The sequence below is a fragment of the Macrotis lagotis genome, chromosome 3, assembly GCF_037893015.1.
Source record: "Macrotis lagotis isolate mMagLag1 chromosome 3, bilby.v1.9.chrom.fasta, whole genome shotgun sequence".
NCBI classification, from domain to species: Eukaryota; Metazoa; Chordata; class Mammalia; order Peramelemorphia; family Peramelidae; genus Macrotis; species Macrotis lagotis.
This window is the reverse complement of record NC_133660.1, coordinates 34,364,460-34,390,032: the sequence shown is the minus strand read 5'-3', so window position 1 is coordinate 34,390,032 and position 25,573 is coordinate 34,364,460. Positions and strand designations below refer to the sequence as shown.

Below are 25,573 nucleotides of genomic sequence, written 5' to 3'. Positions count from 1 at the left end.
TCTATGGGTGTTCCCCAACATTTTTGATTGGCTCCTCGATCATGAATTTATGAGAAGACATGACCTGTAGTTGTATAGAATAAGAAGGTATGGGTGAATTGTAATATGCACCATGGGAGGGAGTTACTGATAGAGTGCAGATCACAGATCTATATAACTTTTGAAATGTGACTGGATAATTTGCACTTCAGAGCAAGATGACCCTGATCTCTTTAAAACATGGTCTGATTCAATGAAAACAACAGTGACAGCAGACCTGAGTTTGAATATTGACTCTGTTACTATCAGACCATTTTTTGGGGGGTGGGGATATTAATTTCATCACTCTGGCTCTAACTCATAGGGTTCTCATGATGAAAACATTTTATCTACTGTAATGAATTATAGAAATATTAATTATTATTTGCTATGAAACCATTCTGATATAGGATAATAATTCTGTTCAGTTTTAGACTTGCGGAGTTGTAGATATCTTTAGAACATCCAATGTGAAATGTCCAATAGGGATTGATAATCTGGGGCTAAAACTTAGAGATGGATAAATTCATATGCACATACATACATGGGAAGGGTGGAAAAGGATGAGCATTTTTATCATGTCTCCCATTTGTTTGATACTGTGATAGTTATATGTATAATATATATTTATATGTATCTATCTCTGTCTTTCTGTATGTTCATCTGTCTTCTTTCTCTCTTTTCTTTCATTCTTTCTTTTTCTTTCTCTCTCTTCTTTCTTTCTCTCTTCCTTCCTTCCTTCTTTGTTTCTTTTATCATTATCTATCTATCTATCCACCCCCCCAAATGCCCCAAATACCCAAATACCCCAAATATCAGGATGATAACTAAATTTAGGGGGAAGTTATCAGGTAAGGAGGAAGTTCATTATCACAAAGACTGAGAAGGTTGAATTTGCTTTCCAGGATAGTTGTATTTCAAAAGGAGACACAGGCTTTCTTTAGCTTAAACTCAAGGAATTAATTATCAATTGTGAAATTTGGGTCATCAACAGGAAGGTTGGGGAATTTGTCTTCTTGATGTCCCTGAATTTGTGCAATAGAGATAACTGTTCAGATATGAAATCCCCTTTAATTAATTGGATTCATATTTTGTGGGAGACTATTAGATATGAAAAATGAAAATGTAGCTAGTTCTGAACGAATAAGTCCCTGAATACATTTTGTTTATTGCTTTTTTTGGCCTTTATTTTTTCTGTCCTTATCTGTTCTTTGCTTATTAGCATCCTTGACAACTTGGGGCTAGCACAGGAATTAGAGGTAGTTATTTCTATCTCAGGAAGATTCTTCCTTTGTGACAGATTATTCGTTATTTCAATTTTTAGAAGATACTTATGATTCCCATCCCCTGTATGTATGAGACTCTGAGAGGTCCAGGATGTGTCAGATCGAAAGCTCCTTAAGTAAAGTTATCACTGAGTTTGATTAGTAAAAGTTTGATGTACACCCAAAATATTTAGAATTTGTCTTTTGGATCAGGTTAGGCATATATTGCTAATCATCATACTTCTAGCCCTATTGTGCCATCTTGTTTGTTCTTATTACAAGAAAGAGTTCTATAGTTGTATTTTTTCTTCCTACAGATTTGCCAAAAAAACGATCTAGAGAGTACGAATTGGTCACTCCCATCAGCACCAACCTCCAGGGGCACTACCTCTCCCACATTCTTTCTGCAAGTCACAAAAAGAGAGCACCAAGGGATGTGTCTTCCAACCCTGAGCAATTGTTTTTCAACGTGACAGCTTTTGGAAGGGACTTTCACCTCCGACTGAGGCCAAACACTCAATTAGTAGCACCAGGAGCTATGGTGGAATGGCATAAGACTTCTGTGGTCACCGAGGATAGACCCAGCCATGTAAATGATAGTCAGCCTGGAAGTGATTCAGAAAGGATTTGGAAAAGAGAACCTTTGTGGATGAACTGTGCTTATGTTGGAGACTTAACAGACATCCCAGGAACTTCTGTTGCCATTAGCAACTGTGATGGTCTGGTAAGACTTCTCTGCCATTTTGTCATTTTTGTTATCCACTCTTCATCCCCCAACCCAACCCCTCACTGAGATCTCTCTCTTGTCCTTCAGCATGTTTAAGGAGAAAGGTGGGTAGGAGTTCATATTTTAAATTATTACATACTGCACTAGAGTTGTGAGAAGTTACTTGGTCTGCCATCTTTACAAGAAACAGGAAAGGCATAGTATAATTTTTTTTGGCACATAATTTATATCTGGTATATTGAATACAAAAACTTCTAAGAAAAATTTCAATGTGTGGTGCTTTTGAAGTGGAAGTCTAATAAGTATGTTTCTATTCCATTCTAATAGTACTTAGGGAATCTTTCAAATATTTAGAAATATCGTTTTGCAAACTAATATAGATTCTTTTACTTCTTAGAATAGAATTTTGTCTTCATTTCAAAAGCATCTTAAAGCAAAGCATTCATTATCTTCTTCAGTGAATGCTCCAGATTGTGGGCTAAGTTTTATTTACACGTGATTGTTTTTGGGTCATAGATCCATTGGCAAGTCTGGTGAAGTCTGAGGATCCTTCTCAGGATCCAGGGAAAAAATGTCTTTAACTGTATAAAGTACATAGGAATCTAGTTTTATTGAATACAGTTATCCAAGGTCCTGGGCCCCAGATTAAAGACCCCTGCCCTAGGATCTATCTCATTAAGTGTACCTTTTACCCATTAGAAGTCATTTTCTGGATCTGGGTGGGTGAATAGGTGTGTACTCACATATGGACAATGTCATGCCTTGCTTTTTCCTTTCTACTTTTAAATATGCTGCTACTGCTACTGACACTGGTGGTGGGAACAATTAAAGGACTATCCTTGTTAGGTCTTGATTGTTCTTTGATTAGGATCTTTAGCTGGTGGTTGGAAATATTCACTGTTAGTGATTTTTTTTTGCCTATAATCTGTTATCAATTGTTTTCCCAAAGTCCTTAGCAGTGAAATTTTTATTTTATTTTATTGTTTTTTGAATTTTACAATTTTTTCCCCAATCTTGCTTCCCTCTCTCCACCTGCCACAGAAGGCAGCCTGATGATCTTTACATTGTTTCCGTGCTATACATTGATAAAAATTGAATGTGTTGAGAGAAAAATCATATCCTTAAGAAAAAATAAAATAAAAAGGATAGCAAAATTATATAAGATACCTTTATTTAAATTAACAAATTAAAAAAATTTTAAATTAAATTGGTCTTTGTTTAAACTCCACAATTCTTTTTTTGGATACAGATGGCATTTTCCATTGCAGATATCCTAAAATTGTCCCTGATTGTTGTGCAAGTGAGATTTTTTTTTAAGGGTATGCTTGAGTCTTTATTTTGTTTCTTTGGAAAAAACTGGGGTATGCAGGAAAGAGTACTGACCCTGGAATCAGAGGCTCTGAGTTGTAATCCCATTCTTGATTCTTACTCTCTGTGTGACCTTGTATAATTCTCTTAACCAACTTGGGTTTCATTTTCTTCATGTGTAAAATGAGGTGGCTGAGCTAGATGATAATATCAGCAATAGCATTTATTGAGTATGTTGAGATTTCCCAAGCCCTGCATGTATGTGACCTTTACAAAAACCCTCAAAGGTAAGGTAGTATCATTATCCACATTCTACAGTTGAGGAAAATGAAGCACAGGTTAAGGACTTTGCCCAGAATCACATAGCTATTAAGTATGTGAGACAGGATTCAAACTCAAATCTTACTGATTTCCAGGTCTGTAATCTATTCATTGAGCTACTTAAACTGCCAATAGTTTCTGGAGTCCTTTCTGGGTCTTTATCTAGGAACGTACGTGTGTGTGTGTGTGTGTGTGTGTGTGTGTGTGTGTGTGTGTGTGTGTGTGTGATTAGGTTTTTCCTTACACCATAAATTTAATTATGTTTCAATTCAAGAGTCCTGGGGAAATTTGATTATTTGTCTGGGGCTGCTAGAAGACTCAATGAATAGAGTGCTAGACTTGGAGTCAAGAAGACCTGAATTCAGATGCAACCTCAGACACTTACCAGCTGTGTGACTGGGTGAGTCACTTGACTACTGTTTGCCTTAGTCTACTCGAGAAGGAAATGGCCAACCACTCCACTATCTTTACCAAGAAAAACCAATGGACGATATTGGTATGATATGGTCTGTGGACTCACAAAGAGTTGTATATGCCTGAACAATAACAGCATCAACTGCTTATGTCTAGGCTGTCCCCAAAAGGGGTTGATAGCATCTATTTTAGAGAAAATATTCAATATACAAAGTAGCAGATATCAGGAATAGAATAGCTTATTATTATTTCTTCCACTGCAAATCATTCTTGAAATACAAAAGACATAATGAGCATATGTTGACAAATTCTTAAAATGTGAGATAGTAATCCAATACTCCTTTATTAGGAAGTAGACTTCATTTTCACCTTAGTGTATTCTCTCTAAGCCTCAATTCATCTCCCTCTGTCTCTCTCCCTGAGTCTCTCTGTCTCTCTCTCTTCTTTAATCACTCATATGTCTTCTGATCCTTGCTAAAGAATATACATGACTAGAAGTTTCTGGTCAATTCCTTGATTCCAAATGACAGGGGGGATGTGCCAAAGAGGATTGGCTATTGATCCAAGAAATGATATCTGCTTTAAACAGAGAGACCCTGCCTCTCCATTTCTTTCTTTATTTTTGAGTATGTCTTTTGGGACTCTGATATCCTCCAAGTTTCTGATGACATAGAGTCTTTCTCTCCTCCCTCTCCTAAGTACCTTCTATGGAGAATGTGAGCAAAAGGCCTTGTGAATATGTGAGTGCCTGGGACAGGACCCTTGGTTTTGTGTTTCTTTCTCAGTTCACAGGAGTCTGAAAAGCAATATTGAATTAGAGATAGTTCTCTGGTGGCTACTTTGTGAATTCAAGGGATCCCTAGTTACTACCTTGTAGTAAGAAAGTGCTTCCTCTAGTTATACTTCTTAGAGGAGGGGATGCATGGAGAGACAGCCTTGGAGTTAGAAGACCTAGGTTCGAGTGCTGCTTTTGGTAAGGTGTTAGCTGTGTAACTCCTGACCAGTCACTTAACATTTCATTGTTCCAGACAAGTTTCACAAACTAAGATGCTAAGGAATTGGGAATCTTGGGTGGCAAAGAGACTGTTTTCATATCTTATTCTCAATACTAATAAAAATCAGCTATCTAGACAAAAGGCCCTAAAAATTATAATATTATTAATCTCAAAATATTAGACTTTTGAATGAATGAAAATTATGAGCTTATCTTATTAAGGCCAAAGAAACCAAGATCTGACTTAGAAATATAATGTCATAAGATCCTATTTAGAAACATAATATCAGTTCATAATTAAGAGCACCTAAGGCATTTGAATAATTTGAATAATAATACCCTAAATGGTTTGTGAGTCTAACACAGCATCACATTGCATGTGAGATGCCAGCTAGACCAAGGTATGAGTATCTCTCCAGGCTCTCCTTGAAGACTTTTACTGGGAAGTAGTCATTCCTTTGGTAGGCAGCCCATTCTCCTTTTGGGGAACAGTTGGGAAATTTTCCTATCAAGACACTCACTTTCCACCCACTTCTAGCTCAAATCTCTGAGACCAAGCACACAAAAGTAATTCCTACTCCACATGACCATGTGTTTTCAACCAACTCTACTCGGAATTGGCCGGTGTTTTTGCAAGTCATGATAATGGGATACTACATACAACGATGGAAAATGTTTAACAATAACTCTACTTATAAACGAAAGAACTAGCAAAAGGAGAAGGGGTAAACTAAACATTTGGTTTTCCTTTGTAAACATCAGCCTAATTTCAGTCCCTTATGTAAACTGCTGATGCTTTGGTGAAACATGAGGAAAATGGTATAGATCATTAACTATGCATCATTAAGCTTTGTTTTAAGTTTTGGTTACAAGAAGAAACTTTATAGGTATGCTGAGTCACCATCATAACTTGTTGTTTGTGGAGTGTGGTTGCTTATTCACAACCAAGAAAAAAAAAAGGGAAATGGTAAGATGAGGGAGTCCCCTCTGGCTCAAATTTTTAATGATTCTGTAAGTGTATAAAAGTGGCACTTAAAAAAAGTAAGTTTGAAAAAATTTTAATAGGCCAGATGCTTACTGAATAAGGCTAACAGTATTTGGAAAATGGAGTAATCTCCAAGAGTTTATGATGACTAAAACAGGCAATTGATCAAGTTTTATACATTCCTTCTCATTCACTTATAGTTTATATATTATTTATTTTTATTGTTTTTTACTGTTTTTATTATTTATGCTATTCCTGTAGTAAATAAACCATTCTTAGAGATTTGATTATGCATAAAAATAGTGATGATGATAATTAATAGATATAATGGGCTTTAAGATTTATGAATCTTTTAATATATGTCCTTCTGTTTGACCCTCCTAAGAACCCAGTGAGGTAGATGCAATTATCTCCACTTTACAGATGAGGAATGTTGTTGAATGATGTTAAGTGACTTGCGTAGGGTCATCTGGCTGCTGTGAAAGACAGAATCTGGACTCAGGATTTGTGACAGAGAAACTCAAATGTGGTTGGCCATAGTGAATAGAAATGGCAAAGTAAATACTATAACAGTCTGTAACAGTGACAGGAATTCCAATCACCATCAACTTTAAATTCATGAGTAATTTTCAAAACCTTTGTCACATCTTTAAATACTAAATTTGGCATACTCTTCTAGGAAGGTGATGCAGTAGATAGAGTCCTAGACCTCGTGTCCATTTGATACCAAATTCAGCAAGAGATAATTAATAGTTGTGAGATGGGGAACAGTCACTTAGTCTCTGTCTTAGTTTTCTTTTATCTGTAAAATGGGAGAGGTTCATAATAATACCTACTTCCTAGTGATGCAGTAGATAGTCTTGGACCTGGTGTCCATTAGTTATGAGATGTGGAAAAATCACTTAGTCTCTGCCTCAGTTTCTTTTAACTGTAAGATGGGAGGGTCATAAGAATACCTACTTCCCAGGGTTGTGCAAATAAAATGAGATAATGTAAAAGATTTTGCAAACCTCTAAGACTATATGAGGGTTTTGTTGTTATTGTTATATCTTTCCTGCTTGATATTGGTTCCCAATTCACTATTACCCTTAAAAAGACCCAAGGCTTCTTCAGATTATGCATAATGTAGTATTTGGACATATGTGAATTCTGGAGACATTGGCCAGTCCCTTTTCTCTATCCAGTCAAAATAGTTATGTTGGGATGGGAGAAACAGAGACTTACTTAAATCACTGGTGCCTGCCTTTAAAATGCCTCTGCTTAGTTGTTCCACCCATGTGAACTCCCAACAGACTCATGGCTTTTACCATCCTACACTTCCAGAGAGAAAAGGAACAAAGCAGCTGGCAGTAGCTATCTATGAGCATCCCTTTTCAAAGGAAAAGTTTTCTGTGAGTTAATGCCAACATTACAGTCTTGGAATACCCAACTGGATGAGAGCCCTCTCCCATTCTGGTCCTTGTGTATTGATTGAGAAGCAGTCCATTGGGAACTACCAGTGCTTCCTGAACTTTGTGTTCCTGACCATCTCAAATATGTAATTAGAGGCTGCTCTCAGGTCTCTTTGGAAGCAGTTTACCTCCTTTTTTTTTTCACTGCCTGCTGATGGGAATATTCTTTATAATTCTAAGGCTCCATATTATTTGCATATGAAATTAATTTTCCATATGTTAAGTCTCTCCCTAAACACTCCAGTTAATTGAGAGTTGGCTGTAATGGTGATTACTGCAACTTTGGTTGTGTGTGGGATCATCCTTTGGAAAAAGGATCCCAGTGTGCTTTCAAGATATAAACTTGGAAGAAAAGCAAATAATTAGAAACACAGTCGCAAACTATTTCTCTATTCTGTTTTGCAGTTGTAGATCTATTCAGAATTAATTTAGGGACACTGATGTCAAATATTATTTTTTAATCATATTAACAGCTAACATTTCTATGGCTTTGGAACAAAAACTTTCCTCTATAGGAATTAATATATTTTTATTTATATCATCAAATATTTGTCAATTCCATGTACATTTTTAACATTCACTTAAAAAATTTAAGTTCCAAATTCTCTTCTTCCCATTTAACCCCTCCCCATCTCTGAAGCAAATTTTTTTTATACGTATTTCCTCATTTGTTCTTCACAACAGCTTTGTACTATGGATACCGTAAATCCCATTTTACAGATCATAGAATTGAGGGACAAACTGATCCAACTCCTGTGTTGAAAAAGAGTTAATTTCTAGCCTGGGTGAGATAGGTAGAACAAATCTGTAAGAAAAACTATGTCAGAGGCAGCTAGGTGGCAAGTGGATAGAGCACCAGCCCTGGAGTCAGGAGGACCTGAGTTCAAATTTGGTCTCAGACACTTAATAATTGCCTAACTGTGTGGCCTTGGGCAAGTCATTTAACCCCATTGTCTTAAATAAATTAAAAAAAAAGAAAAACTGTATTAAACAGCACAGAACCCAACTGAGATCCTTCTTTTATTTCATTGGCAACCAGTAACACTGACATTACCATTACCAATTACTCTTTCCATCTATCCTTTCAGTTACCTTGGAATTTATTCTCTTATTGTCTATGTGAACATCTATGCATTTTCTCAGAATATTTTATCAAGAGCTTTGCTCAAATTTAGGTAAGCTATATTGATAGTATTTCTTTAACCTATCCTTGTGACTAAAAGGAATGAGGTGAATCTGGCATGACCTGTTCCCAGTGAAGCTCCTCATAATCACTGTTTTGCTTTTCTAAATGTTGACCAACTTTTCTAATGATTTGTTCTAAAATTTTCCCTAGAGTCAAATCTGGGTTTATTGGCCTGTAGTTTATAGGCTGTCCTCCCCACCCCACCCCCTTTTAAAATCAGGACATTTTCTTCTCTCTAATCTTTTCCACAACTTTTTTTTTTGACATTATTGATGGTGGCTCAGTAATCATATGTCTCTTAGTTCTTTCAGTACTCAAATAGGTGTTTATCTGGGACAGATGATTTCAATTCATCAAATACCGTCAGCTACTTCTTTTCTGTCTCCTTACTTTTGTAATGGGAGGATTGGACAATGAAAGAAAGAAAGAAAGAAAAAGAAAGAAAGAAGGAAAGAGAAAAAGAAAGAAAGAAAGAAAGGAAGGAAGGAAAGAAGAAGGATATAGCCATTTATTAAGTATGATCCAGGCACTATACTTTACAAATATCTTTACAAATATGACACTTGATCCTCATAACAGTCATGGGTAGTAGCTGCTATTATTATTTCTCATTTTGCAGTTGAGGAAACCGAGACACATAGGCAGTAAATGTTTCTCTCTCACTCTTCCCCAACTCTGAAGTAAGCCCAGGTTGCTCTCTAAAGCAAAACTTGGGTTTGGTTCGCATTGAAGTTCTTCCCTCCAAATGTGGATAAAAAGTTCCCCTCTAGCAAAAGAATTCAGTGTGAGATATGGTATCAGCTAAGGGACAGATTTTTATTTTCTCCTCCTCTGAAAGGAGTAAATTGCTAAAGACTCAGGCTCAAATTAATAAACTTAGAAAACTTAAAACATCACAGAGAACTCATTATATGAAGTAAAGGCAACTTTATGGAAATGTTAAAATGTCTGGCCATCTCTTTAGACCTTCACCTTTTAAGAAGCTCTTAACATCCAGATCTGGAAAGTCAAGTTTTATCAGGTCAGGTCTAACCTAGGCTAATCTAGAATTCTGGGTTTGATATTATAATGCCTTGAAACACTTAGAGAATGTGAGACAGTTGACAAAATAGGTTCCTTAAACCATAGCAGGAGAAAGACAATCAGAGCCAGAAAGGTCATCCAGCTAGAACATATAATATAGCCTTGAAGCAACTGAACATTGTTTGGTCAAAAACCTGTAGGTAAAGTTGGAGCTTAGGAAGCCACATCAGTGACCTCTGCCTTTAATCTTCTGACACAATTGAGTATAGTTTCAATTATTTTTTTTAAATTAATTTTTATTAAAGATATTATTTGAGTTTTACAATTTTCCCTCCAATCTTACTCCCCCCCCCCCCACAGAAAGCAATCTGTCAGTCTTTACTTTGTTTCCATGTTGTACCTTGATCCATATTGGGTGTGATGAGAGAGAAATCATATCCTTAGAGAACAGACAAGAATTCTAAGAGGTAACAAGATCAGACAATAAGATATCTGTTTTTTTCTAAATTAAAGGGAATAGTCCTTGAACTTTGTTCAAACTCCACAGATCCTTAACTGGATACATATGGCACTCTCTATTGCAGACAGCCCAAAATTGCTCCCAATTGTTGCACTGATGGAATGAGCCAGTCCCTCAAGGTTGATCATCACCCCCATGTTGCTGTTAGAGTGTACAGTGTTTTTCTGGTTCTGCTCATCTCACTCAGCATCAGTTCATGCAAATCCCTCCAGGCTTCCCTGAAATCCCATCCCTCCTGGTTTCTAATAGAACAATAGTATTCCATGGCATACATATACCACAGTTTGCTAAGCCATTCCCCATTTGAAGGACATTTACTTGATTTCCAATTCTTTGCCACCACAAATAGGGCTGCTATAAATATTTTTGTACAAGTAATGTTTTTACCCTTTTTCTTCATCTCTTCAGGGTATAGACCCAGTAGTGGTATTGCTGGGTCAAAAGGTATGCACATTTTTGTTGCCCTTTGGGTGTAGTTCCAAATAGCTCTCCAGAAAGATTGGATATGAGTTCACAGCTCCACCAACAGTGTAATAGTGTCCCAGATTTCCCACATCCCTTCCAACAATGATCATTATCCTTTCTGGTCATATTGGCCAATCTGAGAGGTGTGAGGTGGTACCTCAGAGAAGCTTTAATTTACATTTCTCTAATAATTAATGATTTAGAGCATTTTTTCATATGGCTATGAATTGATTTGATCTCCTCATCTGTAATTGCCTTTGCATATCCTTTGACCATTTGTCAATTGGGGAATGGCTTTTTGTTTTAAAAATATGACTCAGTTCTCTGTGTATTTTAGAAATGAGTCCTTTGTCAGAATCATTAGTTGTAAAGATTGTTTCCCAATTTACTACATTTCTTTTGATCTTGGTTACAGTGGTTTTATCTGTGCAAAAGCGTTTTAATTTAATGTAATTGAAAACATCTAATTGGTTTTTGGTGATATTCTCCAACTCTTCCTTAGTCATAAACTGCTCCCCTTTTCATAGATCTGACAGGTAAACTAGTCCTTGATCTTCTAATTTGCTTATAGTATTGTTTTTTATGTCTATGTCCTGTAACCATTTGGATCTTATCTTGGTAAAGGGTGTGAGGTGTTGGTCTAATCTAAGTTTCTTCCATACTAACTTCCAATTATCCTAGCAGTTTTTATCAAAGAGGGAGTTTTTATCCCAATGGCCACTCTTTGGGTTTATCGAACAGCAGATTACTATAATCATCTCCTGTTTTTACACCTAGTCTATTCCACTGGTCCACCACTCTATTTCTTAGCCAATACCAAACAGTTTTGATGACTGATGCTTTATAATATAATTTTAGATCAGGTAAGGCTAAGCCACCTTCTTTTACACTTTTTTTTCATTAAGCTCCTGGCAATTCTTGACTTTTTTATTTCTCTATATGAATTTACTTACAATTTTTTATAACTTGTTAAAGTAATTTTTTGGAATTTTGATTGTTAGGGCACTAAACAGATAGTTTAGTTTTGGTAGAATTGTCATTTTTATTATATTAGCTCTACCTATCCATGAGCAGTTGATATTTGCCCAGTTATTTAAATCTGATTTAATTTGTGTGAGAAGTGTTTTATAATTGTTTTCTTTTCTTTTTTTTTTTTTTGCAAGGCAAATGGGGTTAAGTGGCTTGCCCAAGGCCACACAGCTAGGTAATTATTAAGTGCCTGAGACCAGACTTGAACCCAGGTACTCCTGACTCCAGGGCTGGTGCTTTATCCACTGTGCCACCGAGCCGCCCCCTATAATTGTTTTCAAAAAGATTCTGAGTCTGTCTTGGCAAATAGACTCCCAAGTATTTTATATTGTCTGAGGTTACTTTGAATGGGATTTCTCTTTCTAGTTTCAATTATTTTTTAAAAGAAATAGGAACAGGGCAGGGAAGCCTGGTAGATGTTGATTCTAAGTATGTCTTCTGCTAAAAAATGGGCTTGTTGATATCCTTCCCTTCTGATAAATGTTTTATTAGGGAAAGATTTTTTCCTTTTTGAAGCTAATATCCAAGTAATTGCCACCTAGGTTGGAAACATCCATTCATTAGGATCATTGACTTGTTTTTGGTGGGGGGGGGGAAGCAGTAGAAAGTAGCCAGGAATTCAAGGAACTTCTTATTTTTGTCCTTGTTTTTCTACAAGGATGTGTTTGTATTGCAAGCTACATTGTTACTGTGGGGTTGGACGTACCCATACAAGTCAGTGTTGATGACTAACTGCAGTCCATGACCATATCCTTGAGAATCTGTTCAAAAAATATGCTCTATTGGTGAGTCAGTAGTATTATCTTTCTTTGGAACATTCCAAAAGTTGTGAATGGGCATTGAAAATCCAACGGGATTTAAAAATTTTTAAATTTAAAATTTTAAAAATTTAAATTTTAAATTCAAAAGGATTTAAAAGATGCTCATTAGTGAGTACCATAGAGAGAAAACTAAGGGATAAGGATAGATTATTTGGAAGAGGTGGCAGCTGATTTAAATCTTAAAGATAAGGGTATTATGAGTTAGAATTAGAAGGAAAAAACATTCCAAAAGATAACTTGCATGAATGCCTATAAGAAGGAGATGAGGTGATTATTCTGGGAACACTATAGAGGTTAGATTAGAGAATAGAGAAAAGAATGAATTTAAATTTAGAGGCTTAAGTAGGGGACTATTATAACAAAGATGGAATATCTAGTTGGGAAATTTCTGGTTGTTTATATTACTTGGAATATAGCATGTATATTTAAAGGGGAGTAACAGAAAATGAGTCTAGTAAAATAGACTGAAACTAGATTGGGCAAAACTTTAAGTGCCACATTGAGGAGTTTATTCTTTACCTTAGACATAATAGGGTATCGGGTATTGATAGAGGGTTTATGGAAATGGCATAAACCTGTACTTGAGGTGGAAATTTTCTATCAGCTTTTGTATCAGCAGTGGATCTGACCAGTCTTTGTTACTATCAATCACAAGAGATTGTAGAAAATTATGTCAAAATTTGGTTGGCCAGAAAAATTCATTGGTATTGTAAATCATCAGACCCGCACAGGTTCTGTATAATGGACCATGTTCTTGGGTTTTCCAAGTCAACAATGGAGTGAAGCAAGACTGTATGTTTGCTCCCATTCTTTTCAGTATGATGTTCTTAGTATTGTTGTCAGATGCTTTTAACAGGTATGAAAACAACATTAATGTTAGCTACTGGAAAGATAAAATATTTAACTTGAAAAGGTTAAAAGTCAAGACTAAAGTGAAGAGAGAGCTGGCCTCTGAGGCTGAGATTATGAATCAGTTTTAGGCTGCTTGTGCTAATTTTGGCCTAGTACTTAACACCAAGTAAATAGTGATTCTCCATCAGTAAGCACCACACCATCCATTCATGGAACCACCACTTAGATTGAGAAATTTTGAATGCTAGGATCTGGTTCATTTACCTTGGCAATACACTTTCAAGGGATGTTCACACTGATAATGAGGTTGACACCCATATTGCCAGAGCTACTACAGTGATTGGGAGGTTCTGAAGGAAAGTATGAGTGAGAAGAGGTATTAGACTGAAGGTATCACACTGAAGTTCTACAGAGCCATTGTGCTGACCTCACTGTTGTGTGCAGTGAAACCTAGACAGTCTACCATGTCAAGAAACTGCATCACATCTTTTTGAATTGACTTCAGAAAATTCTGAAGATTCCATGGCAGGATAAGATACTGGACTAATAGTAAGTTCTTATTCTGAACTGATTGTCCTCTTCTTCAGTGAGTACAATTCTGATAGGCTAGCTTCATTGTTCACTGGGCATTTGCATAAAAGATCATTTACAGAGAACTCTCATGAGGCAAGCACTCATGAAAAAGTCAAAAGAAGTGATATAAGGACATCCTGAAGGTGGCTATGACAAACTTTGGAATCGATTATAAGAATGTGCAAAACAGAATTGCAGTAATTCAAAAGAAATGCAGAATGCACAAATTTAGAGACAACTCCACTCCAAATGTTCATAGGAACTATCTGTGTCCGACCTGTAGTAGAACTTTGTGAGCCATTACTGGTCTGATCAACTACAGTTGGATACATTATATCTTGAGCCCAACACAGTAATGTCATTTTGGTCCTCTTTTCTTCTTCTCCTCCTGTATCCCCATCCCCAAGCTGGATCACATCTACCATGCCAAACACAAATGGTTTCATGCTGATCTTTCCAAATCTTCACCCCAGGACCCCAACAAAGCCCTGCCTAAAACTCTTACTTGTTATGTAATCTATCCTTTCTGTTTCTTGTTAAGGAAATGGTTGGTTGATTTTAAAAACCAACAATCCCAAATAGTCCCCAAACCAATTTAAAGGATTTCAAAGACTCACACCAGAGAGGTAGCTACTTGGGGAAACTTCAGACAGAGAGATTGACTGATAGGGGTAATATTTGGAGCCATAGAGGTCTTTCTATGTTCCTCAAAAAAGAAGGACAATAATCAACCAATGCGCTCACTGTGGATGTTTCCGGCATTCCACTTAACCTGGGAAATTTAGGCAATTTTGACAGCTTCCATATTATGTGGGTGAAGAAAAATAATTTTAATTAAATTTGGGAGGGTGAGTGTGACTCATGGGTAGAAAGTTGAACTTAGGTTTTAAGAGTAAATTCACTTTAAATTTTCTCCAGTGGTGGTGGGGGGGCAAAAAACCAAAAATTGCCGCATGTGATGCCCAGCAGACTAGATACTTAGTGGCTGCCTCTTCAACTTGTCTGCTTCTATATAATGGCAAGGAGAGCTGCTAAAGAATTCCCTTTGTTCCATAGTAGCTTCTGATATACTTAAATAGCCTGGCTCTGTCCTCTCTGGCAGTGATCTTTCAATCCAACCAGGGTCACAGGGTTGGACTGAAAACCAGTCTGTAGGCCCACAAAGGGTATTTGAAGGTTGTCAAGACACTCATGCAGGGAAAAGAGCTGAGCAGTATTCCACTTCAGTGCTTTGGGGGTAGCTCACAAAGTAATAGAAGAGGTCTTCCTGGTGTTGTGTTTCATTTTCTCTGTCCTCATCTCAACACTGAAATTACCCTACTTATAGGGAACTTGGTCAATTCTACCATCCAGTAAACCTGCCCTTGACTTACAACTGAAGTGAATCAGTTCCTACATAGAAAGACCTCCAAATATCACCTCTATCAGTCACCCCTCTGCCTGAATTTCCCCCAAGTAGCTATTTCTCTGATGTGAAACTTTGGAATCCTTTAAATTTGTTGGGGACTCTTTGGTAATTTTGGTTTTTAAAATCAACCAGCTACTTCCTTAATAGAAATCTGAAAAGATGGATATAAAGTTTTAAAGTTTTAGAACTTTATACAGAGTTATGTTGGGGGTCTTGGGGCAAGGATCTAGAAAGATCAGCATGGAAACATTTGTCTTTGGCATGGCAGATGTGATCCAACTTGGGAATGGGGATATAGGTTGAGAAGAGGGAAAGGATGACTAAACCTGATTGTCTGTTCCTTGCCTTATTCCTCCTAAGAACTTTCTAGAAGGGGGCATCACTTTAATCAATAAAGATGCAATTATTTAGCACTTAGTGTGTGACAGGGACTGGACTAAGTACTGGGGCCACACAGAAAGGTAAGTAAAAACAAGAATTATACCAGTTTTTGTCTTCAAGGGAATTTTAAATTTAATGGGGAAGACAAAATGCAAACAGATATGTACAAACAATATACATATGAGCTAAAATGGAGATAATCTCAGAGGGAAGGCAGAAACATTAAGGAGGAAGGGGGCCAAACAAAACAGCAGATTTTGTTTCTCTAGTTCGCAGCCATAATTTGTTTCATTACAATGGTTTCCTCCATTGGAATGTAAGTTCCTGAAGGATAGGCATTAGCCTGATCTTTCTATATCTCCCCAGTGCTTACCATAGTGACTGGCATGCGGTAGGTACTTAATAAATGCTTATTGCCTGGTCTGGACTTTTACCATTCTTTTTTTCATCAACACTTAGTATAAAGTCTGCTACATAGTAGTAGCTTAATAGATGTTTGCTGACATGACTAGAAGGATTTATGTTTTTATCTTAATTTATAGGGATAAGCCTATATGAATTTGTATAATGCTTGTTCTTGAAATACACACGTATGAAATGTATAGACATATATAGTACATTCGGATACACACACACATAGAGAGAGTGTGTGGGTGAGAGAGAGTCTACATTGGAACTGTTCTTTAAACCCCTTCTAGTTGAGGGGTTATTTAAATCCCATCTAGTTGAGGATCTTGCAGGACTTAGACTTTCAATCAATGAATATTTGTCAAAAGCTTTTTCTTACTCCATTGAGATGAGTGTATGGCTTTAGATGTTTTTATTTTTAACATGAGTAATTATATTGATTTTTTTCCCCTAACACTGAACTGTCCTTGCATTCTTGGTTTAAATCTTACTTAGTCATAATGAATGATTTTTTGTATGACTTTGTTGTGATCTCTTTGATGGACTTTTGTTTAAAATTTGTGAATTGATATTCATTTATAGTTTTCTGCTTTATATTTCCCTGATTTAGGTATTAAAACTATATTTGTTTCATAAAAGGAGTCTGGTAGATCGCTTTCCTTCTCAGTTTTTGAGAACAGTTTGTGTATTAATGGTGTCAATTGTTCTTTACATTTTGACAGGATTCTCCTCTAATGTCATCATGACCAAAGTTTTTCATTACTTTAGTAGTTCCTTTATAGTGAGTTTCATTTTATTTTTTGTGAAAATGAATTATTTAAGATTTCCTTTTGATCTTCTGCTTAGCACAGTCCAATATATAGTGATCTTGTTGTTCAGTTATTTTAGTCATGTATGACTCTTTATAGCCCTATTTGGCATTTTCTTAGCAAAAATACTAGAGTGGTTGGCTATTTCTCTCTCTCCTGTTCATTTTATACATGAGGAAACTGAAACAAAAAGGGTAAGAAACTTTGCCAGGGTCGTGCAGTAAGTGTCTGAGGTCAGATTTGATCTCAGGTCTTCCAAACTTCATTACAGGGACTCAGTTAACTGTGCCAGCTAGCTGTTCACTAGCATATCATAGATACTTGATAAATGCATGTTTTGCCATTATATTATATTTATATTTATTATGCATTTAGTTATATCATAAATGCATGATTTGAATATTTTTTAATTTTAAAAAGTTACCCTCTTTCTTTTTTTGTTTTTAAAATTTTTTGTTAGCATGTAACTTTTCATGATAGAGCATGATAATTCTTGTGCTGCTTCTGGTTTTGTTGTTAATTTGCTGTTTTGTTGATTTGGCTTTTTCCCTGCTTTTTCATGAAGTTGGGCTAAATGTTTATCAATTTTATTGGTCATTTCAGAAACTCACATTTAGTTCTATTTGCCAATTTCATAGTCTTTTTTTCATTTCTGGTTTATCTATTTTGCCTTTAACTTTTGTTTCCTTTTTGCTTGTTATATTTTTACTTTTTTAATGTGCATTTACCAATACTCACTAATGAGAGCTCATTAATGCGCTCTCTCTCTCTCTCTCTCTCTCTCTCTCTCTCTCTCTCTCTCTCTCTCTCTCTCTCTCTCTCTCTCTCTCTCTCTCTCTCTCTCTCCCTCTCCCTCTCCCTCTCCCTCTCCCTCCTGCTAATATAAAGTACTCCCCTTAAGACTGCTTTAGTTGCATCCCAGAAATTTAGTTATGTTTTTTGTTATTGTATTGACTTTTATATAATTATTATTTATTTCTTTGACTTTCTTTGACCTATGTTAATCAAGAATCCCTGATTTTAACTCTATTGGGATCAGGGTATTTTATTTGTGCTCTCTAAAATCATTACCATTTTACTGTGCTGTACCATATAAAGGATATATCTGTTATTAGTTTTTAAAATTTTTTTTATTTTCAAATCTCTGTGTTGTAATGCATGTAACACATGATAGATTTTGTAAACATTTTATGTGGTGCCAACAAGCAATGCCCATATCCTTCCCCTCCCATATTCTTTTTTTTCAGTATATTTAAATCTGTATGCAAGCACCATAAGCCCTTTCTCTGAGGATGGATAGCATTTTTCATCATAATACCTTCAGAGTTATCTTGGGTCACTGTATTGTTGAGAAAAGTTAAGTCATTTACAGCTGATCATCCTCTAATATTACTGTTACTTTTTACCTATATTCATTAGTGATCTTATTTATATTTTTTGTTTTAATTTCTTTAGCAATTTGTCCAATCTTTTCTTTTCTTTTAGATTTGTCCATGTCAAAGAGGATATTGCTATCTCCTTTTGTCATTATATATGTCTTATAATTCATTTAATTTTTACCAAAATTTTTCTTATGTATCTTCTACTACTATGCTGTATTATAGATTAGTATTAATTCTTCTTATTTGATGATGTATATATAACTTGATCTTGAAGCTCAAGGTGAAGGGCATTGCTATTAAATCTATTTCTGTATTTGTTTTACTTGTGATTTACTAATAATTTCTATGTTGCAATTTATTGCTGTAACTTGCATTATTAGAAAATCTGGGCCATAGATATCCAGATGTATAAAACCTGAATTCCTGTATAGATTATCTCATCTTCAAAGAGGTCTGAGAAAAGTTTTCTGTGCTTTTTCCTTTTCATTCTTTCCCCATGTTCATTACTAACTTGTCTGAGGGTATAGTACATATGTTACCAGTTCTTTTTTCTTATAAATAATGGAACTACTGATTTAACTGTAGCTGTGTACAAAATTACATGAAAATGTATTGATATGGTTATTTCTGAGGGAGGAATATTTCCTTTTTTAAATATGAGAACTACTTATAATTTACATTGACTATTTTAAATTGCTACTATCATCCTGTGCTATTTTTTAAAACCACTATTCAGCAATTGTTTTATTTATAGCGGTTCAGGTTTTGAACTGGTGCTTAGAAGATCCAATAGAGTACAGATGCCATCATCCATTTTTCTTGGGAAATGATACCATTTCTGTATTAGTCAAATAATCATATAATCAAATGTCAATATCTACCTGGAGTTTAAAAATTCAGAAGGTAATGCTTATTTCATTTGAGTTTGCTAAGATTTTTGTTATCTAACTCTTAGTGATTCTGGAATTTTATTTTGTGTTTTAAAAAGGCAAGACTAAATTCCAACTCCTATCAAAGGTGGACCTGAGTTCAAATCCCTCTTTAGAAATTTAGTAGCAATGAGAGATTGGATGGGTCAGTTAATTTCTCTACGTCTTTGTTTCCTAAGTTATAAAATGAGGAATCTGGCGACCTCTTTAAAAAAAAAGATGGCACAGTGGATAGAATACAGTGGAGTCAGAAAGCCCTGAGTTCAAATACAGTCTTAGACATTTCCTTAGCTGTGTGATCTTGGCAAGTCACTTAACTCTGTTTCAGTTTCCTCGTCTGAAAAATGAAATGGGAAAAGACGTAGCCAACCCCTCTATTATCTTTGCCAAGAAAATCCCAAATGGGAACACAGTCAGCAAGTAAAACAATAATAATAATAATAATAATACAATAATAAAAACAAAATTTATATGCTGTAATATGGCATATTTTTGTAAATACTCACTCTATTGCCAAGCAAAGTAAGTAATGGCCTCTAAAACTCTTTGAGCTCCAAATTTATGATCCTATTACTTTGTGACCTTAAATTTAACATCTTGAAATATTTCTTAGTAAGTTTTGACTCATAACTCACCTACCTATCTTGCCTTTCAAGAAGTTTTCCTTGAACCCTGAAAGGAAATTGGACATTCTAAGAGCCATAAGTTGAGAAGGATAGCCTTCTTGGCATATAGAACCTGCAATGCAAAGATATGATATATATTGTTTAAAGAAGAGCAAATTGGTAATGTAGGTGGGGTATGTGGAAATAAAGGTAGGAAGGGGTCAGGTTATGAAAAATGTTAAATGCCAAAGTATGCTACATTTAATCCTGTAAATAATAGGGAATCAAAGGAATTTGTTGAGGGGAGGGGTGACATAGGTAGACCTCCAAATTAGGAAAATTGCTTTGGCAGAAAAGGATGAATTGAACAAGTGAGAGACAAAAATAAAAATAGAGGGGTTTGTGCCTACCTTAGTCACTTTATTCATGACCAGGTTTGATGACATTTTTCTTTTTTCTTTTTCAAAGGCCTTTTTTTTTTTTTTTGGTTTTTGCAAGGCAATGGGGTTAAGTGGCTTGCCCAAGGCCACACAGCTAGGTAATTATTAAGTGTCTGAGACTAGATTTGAACCCAGGTACTCCTGACTCCAAGGCCGGTGCTTTATCCACTATACCACCTAGCCACCCCTGATGACATTTTCTTATGGATGAAAAGATGAATCTTCAAAAATTCTAAGAAATGGGTGTTGTGTTTTAGATATTTTGTCTCCCCATCCCTTTTTGAATGGGTCTAAAACAGTTCATATATTTAAACAGTGTCAGATAAGATGGGGATAATACTGAACTCAGGTTGTTGGAAGGAAGCAGGGACCCAAGGTAAGTAGATTACAACACTCCCATGATAAATTTAGCTCTGTTTTCTGGAAGCTAAGACCAAGCTGGGTTGCCTTGCTTTAACTTTACTGACAATGCAAAAGCGTACACATTTGTCTGAAGTTTTTCACTTTTTCCTGGAATTAATTTCACATTGAGGCCAGGACCAGGAGCTAAAATAACCTTGATAAGCCAGAACCCAGATCATAAATTTTGTAAGGTCTAACTTCATATTTAAGGTCTTCTTTTGCATAATAATTTAATTAGATCCAGAGTATATGGTAGGGATGGAGTTGTTTGGGTACACATGGAAATAATTAAATGCCATACTGTGAGTCATAAGAGAACGGGCTATGTATCTTTGGTTTCATTAATTTTTCAGACTAGAAAAGGCATCAGTGATGGCTAATGAAATTATTTAAAACTGCTCTAAGCAAAGAGATTTTTGGCTAGGTCAATTATATTTAATCTGAGAACTATATTTGTACAGAAATTTCAGAGAGTGATTGGCACTTTTTATATCAATGGGGGAAAAATCCTTCTGTTGGAATCTGCAGTAAAGAGAAAACAGGTTTTTTTATGACTTTACTTTCTAAACCTGAGTCTAAAATTTGTAAACCAACTCATTTCATCTGCATGGACATTGCACTTCATTAAAGTTCCTAGAATTCATAAGTGAAGAAGGAAAAGAAAGGGTCCAGACTAGTGTGAAAGGAATATTGACTTAGAATCAAAACAGTGTTTGTATGTGTGTGTGTGTGTGTGTATGTGTGTGTGTGTGAAAAGCACATGTCAAAAGCAGATAGAAGATATTATGTGTATTATTCAGTTTCTTTTCTGAAATAAAATTTCCATTCCATCCTTTCTGATTAGAGAAGTATAGATATTAGATTGTTAGACTGCCAAACTCAGGTGCTGTAAACCTCATTTATAACTTTTATTTTTGTCTTTGGAACAGAGTCCTCTAGTAAACTGCCTTTGAATGCATTGTTTATTATTTTCTTTTTTTAAAAAAATAATTTTTTATCTTCTGATAATCTAAAAAAATCTCTATAATGTCTTAGGAATTACTGCTAGACAAGGGTTATTATAATACTGGTCTTCTGACTTATTGCTTTTTTTGCTTATTTTAAGTTGGCAAATACTAGCTGTTCTTTCTTTATTATAGTTATGACTCATCTCTTTATTCCATATTTCCCCAAAGTCTGTTAGATCAAGGTGTAGAGATTGCTCCAGTATAGTAGAATCTGGCGGTGGGGATGGGTGGGTGCTGATGCTTAATAAATTTTATTTGATGGTGGGTGTAGTTAGATTGCATTGAATTCACAGTTTTAAATGCCCAGATTTCATAGTACCACTGTTTGTATACTTGCAGTAACCAGGATGAATCACAGAATAACAGAATTTAGAATTGGAAGGGACCTCAGCAGCCATCTAGTGTCCAACCCAATATATGAAAGGAATCTCTACTATAACATACCAGACAAGTTGTGGTTTAGCCTTCTATCACTTCTCCAGGAAGCCTGTTTGTTGTGGGCCAGGATACTGGTGGAAAACTAGGAACACTTGTGATACCTTCAAACTCCCCCTGTCTTCCATCAGCCTATACTGTTGTTGCAAGCACTGAAGTTGTGTTGCAAGGCCTGGCAGAGTTAAGTCCCCTTTCCTTTTTGTGGATTGATCTGGGACCCAGCTGTGGGCTCTTTGGGCAAGAGGAATATAAATGCAACTTTTTGAGGAGCTTGTGAGACCCTAGAGAATATCTTTGATAATTGCTTTTAACATTTTTATTGTTTTTATCTTTCTGAATTACTTTTTTTTACATTTTTCTTTTTGCAAGGCAATGTGACTTGCCCAAGATCATACAGCTATGTAACTATTCAGTATCTGAGACTGGATTTGAATTTGTCTCCTCCTGGCTTCAGGCCATTGCTCTACCTACTATACCACCTAGCTGCCCCTGAACTACTTTGTTTTTAGATTTTTTTTTTTTTGCTAGGCAATGGGGTTAAGTGGCTTGCCCAAGGCCACACAGCTAGGTAATTATTAAGTGTATGAGGCCAGATTTGCAAGTACTCCTGACTCCAGGGCCAGTGCTCTATCCACTGTGAAACCTAACTGCCCCTCTGAACTACTTTTTAAACCATCTTAAGAACTACTTCTACCTAGGGATATTTGACTGTATTCTATTTATTTATTTATTTATTCATTTGTTTGTTTCTTTATTTTTAGTTTTTTGCAAGGCAAATGGGGTTAAGTGGCTTGCCCAAGGCCACACAGCTAGGTATTTATTAAGTGTTTGAGACTGGATTTGAACCCAGGTACTCCTGACTCCAGGGCCGGTGCTTTATCCACTGCCCCTGACTGTATTTTTAGTAAAAAGAATATTTGCATCCTGCAACTCTGAGTGATCTATTGTTCAAGATATATAAGAACCACTTGCCTACCATTCCACTTTTGGACAGTGACATTCTATTGGTCCTAATTTGGTCTCTGTAGCTTCCACCTGGTCCTGCCTTCTAGGACCCAGCTGAAAAGGACTAAGCTCTCTGCCATACTACTACATTACAGATACTTTTAGACAAATGTTATGCCTTCCCTGAGTTTTACCTTCTTCAAGCTACCATTCCTTTCAATTGATCCTGACAACATAACCTCATATTATAGTTGCCTTCTCTGGACACTCTCCAGCTTAGTAGTATAATTCTTAATTTGTGGTGCCTGGAAATGGCCACACAGGCCCGAAGAGATCACCTGGAAGCTTTGGCTTTCATCCCACAGTCCAAGATTGCCTTTGTGGGCTAAGGTGATACCCTGAGGAATCATGGGTTATCTCCTCCAAACCAGATAGCAGTTTTCAATATTTAACTAATGTTGATAAACATTCTTTGACCCTGTCCTATGATCCTAACATAAAATAATTCTTCTGTAATTTGAGAAGAATTACAACCATGATAAGAAGTATTTTAGTCTTTTCCAGTGGAAGAGGATAGGTCATAATGATGAATGAAGGAGGCAGGGACTATCTATACTTAGTGGGGCATAGGATTTGGAGTCTGGGTTTGCTCTTGGCTCTGCTACTGGGCTGTATGCCTAGATCTGGTAGGTGACTTCTATGAATCTCAGCTTTTTCAGTCTGAAAAGTGAAGGAGCCTGGGCTAGAAAATCTAAGATCCCAAACACTTCTAAGTGTTGTGAGCTAATGGGGGCTCTCATCTGTTGGAATTTAAATGGGTATCCTGGGAGACTGAGGAAATTCTTTTCAACCACTGGTAGTTGTACATTCTAGATTTCAATGACTTTCTGCCCTTCCCACAAACAATTATCTGAATAAGGAACCACTTTGGAAAGGGTTCTCATCCACCTAAGGATTTGAGGTCTATTAGTTACCCTCAACCTGGCTTAGTTCATTTGCCAAGATGATTTTACTAGGGTATGTTTCCTGTACTTACTACAGCTTCATGGAATCACAGGTGAGAGTTGTGTGGCAGGTAGACAGTCAATGTGGGTGAACCTCCCTCAAGGGCTTACCATGCCCTTCACATTACAGTCAGAATTTGAGCAGAGAGGTAGTGAGGAATTTCTTCTATGAGATTTCTACTTTTAATTGTTACTCACCTTGCCCTATGGGAGGGGAATAAGCATTTATATAGCTCCTAATGTTTAAGAAGCTCCATGTTAAGTACATTTTGCAAAAATTTTCTGGTTGGCTCTATAGTTAATAAATCCTAAGTTCCTGTGGTTGTCAAATATAATTCGTCTGGTGAGATGGAGGACTACTGACCTTATCGTCTGCATCATCATGATATTCTAAAAATATTCTAAAACACTTTGGGCTTTACCATCTCTTTTGCCTTTATATCCTTCATGTCTCCAGGCCCTGTCATATAACTTGGTGAAGAACAGTGGGTTTTGCTATCCTCAAGGGGGCCTTTCAAGGCATTTTATTCATCTTGCTACTCAATTCTTTTTTAGTTGTTGCTCCCTCAATTAGAACATGAGCTCCATGCTTTTACAGCATATAGTCTAGGGCTAAGTATGGTGTTTTGTGCAAAGTTAAAACTTAAAAAAAGTATTTAATTCATGAATCATGAATTCTTGCATGCCTAGAATGCCCTTTTACATCTGCTGCTGAAACCCTTCTCTTCCTTCAAGACACTGCTTAGGGCCACATTTACCATGAAATATTTCTTAATTTCTCTGGTGAATGTATTGTCCCCATTCTCATATTTTCCTATAGTGCTTTCTCTCTCTCTCTCTCTCTCTCTCTCTCTCTCTCTCTCTCTCTCTCCTCTGCAAAGTGTGGTCTCTTTTATATTAACCTTTATTTTTTTGCTTACACCTCCCCTAATATCCTGCCCAGATTCTTTTTTATGAGACAGAACTATCTGTGAAGTCCAAACTGGGGCAGGTCCTGTCAAACTTCAGGCATGTTGCTAGGTGATGGGGAGGATGTCTGTCATTGGAGCATGAGCCCACCTCGGCTGAGAGATGTTCCTCACCCAGATGGCTTCAGGGGAGGAATAATTTTTTAGTTATAGTTACTCAAAAACCATCAACTAAAATATATGGAGATTTCTATCTTTTATTGGAGGGTCTACTCACATCAATAAATGCCATCCTGGAAGTATTAAAGCATGAAGAAACATTTGTCATATGCTCCCAACTTCTTGAGGGAAGAAGGAATGGGACTGTTTTTTACTTTTGTATTACTAGCAACAACTACATGGACTTAGGAGTTCATCCTTCATTTTTGAAGAGGACCAATGACATCATGGGGTCTTGTCTTCACTTGCACATGAATTGAATTTAAGTGAGACAGAGTTGTGAAAAATTGCCAGCCTCATTTTCTTCCTAAGTGATCCAGGGGCCGGACAAAAGTCAAG

General features: G+C 36.2%; 1 protein-coding gene across 1 annotated transcript in view; it reads left to right on the top strand.

The window, feature by feature from the left end:
* Positions 1-25,573, top strand: part of ADAMTS3 (ADAM metallopeptidase with thrombospondin type 1 motif 3) — a 296,116-nt gene that overhangs the window by 31,220 nt on the left and 239,323 nt on the right. The window contains exon 3 of the mRNA XM_074228436.1: positions 1,601-2,007. Within this exon, the coding sequence (XP_074084537.1) occupies positions 1,601-2,007 (407 nt within the window). The remainder of the gene's footprint in view (positions 1-1,600; positions 2,008-25,573) is intronic.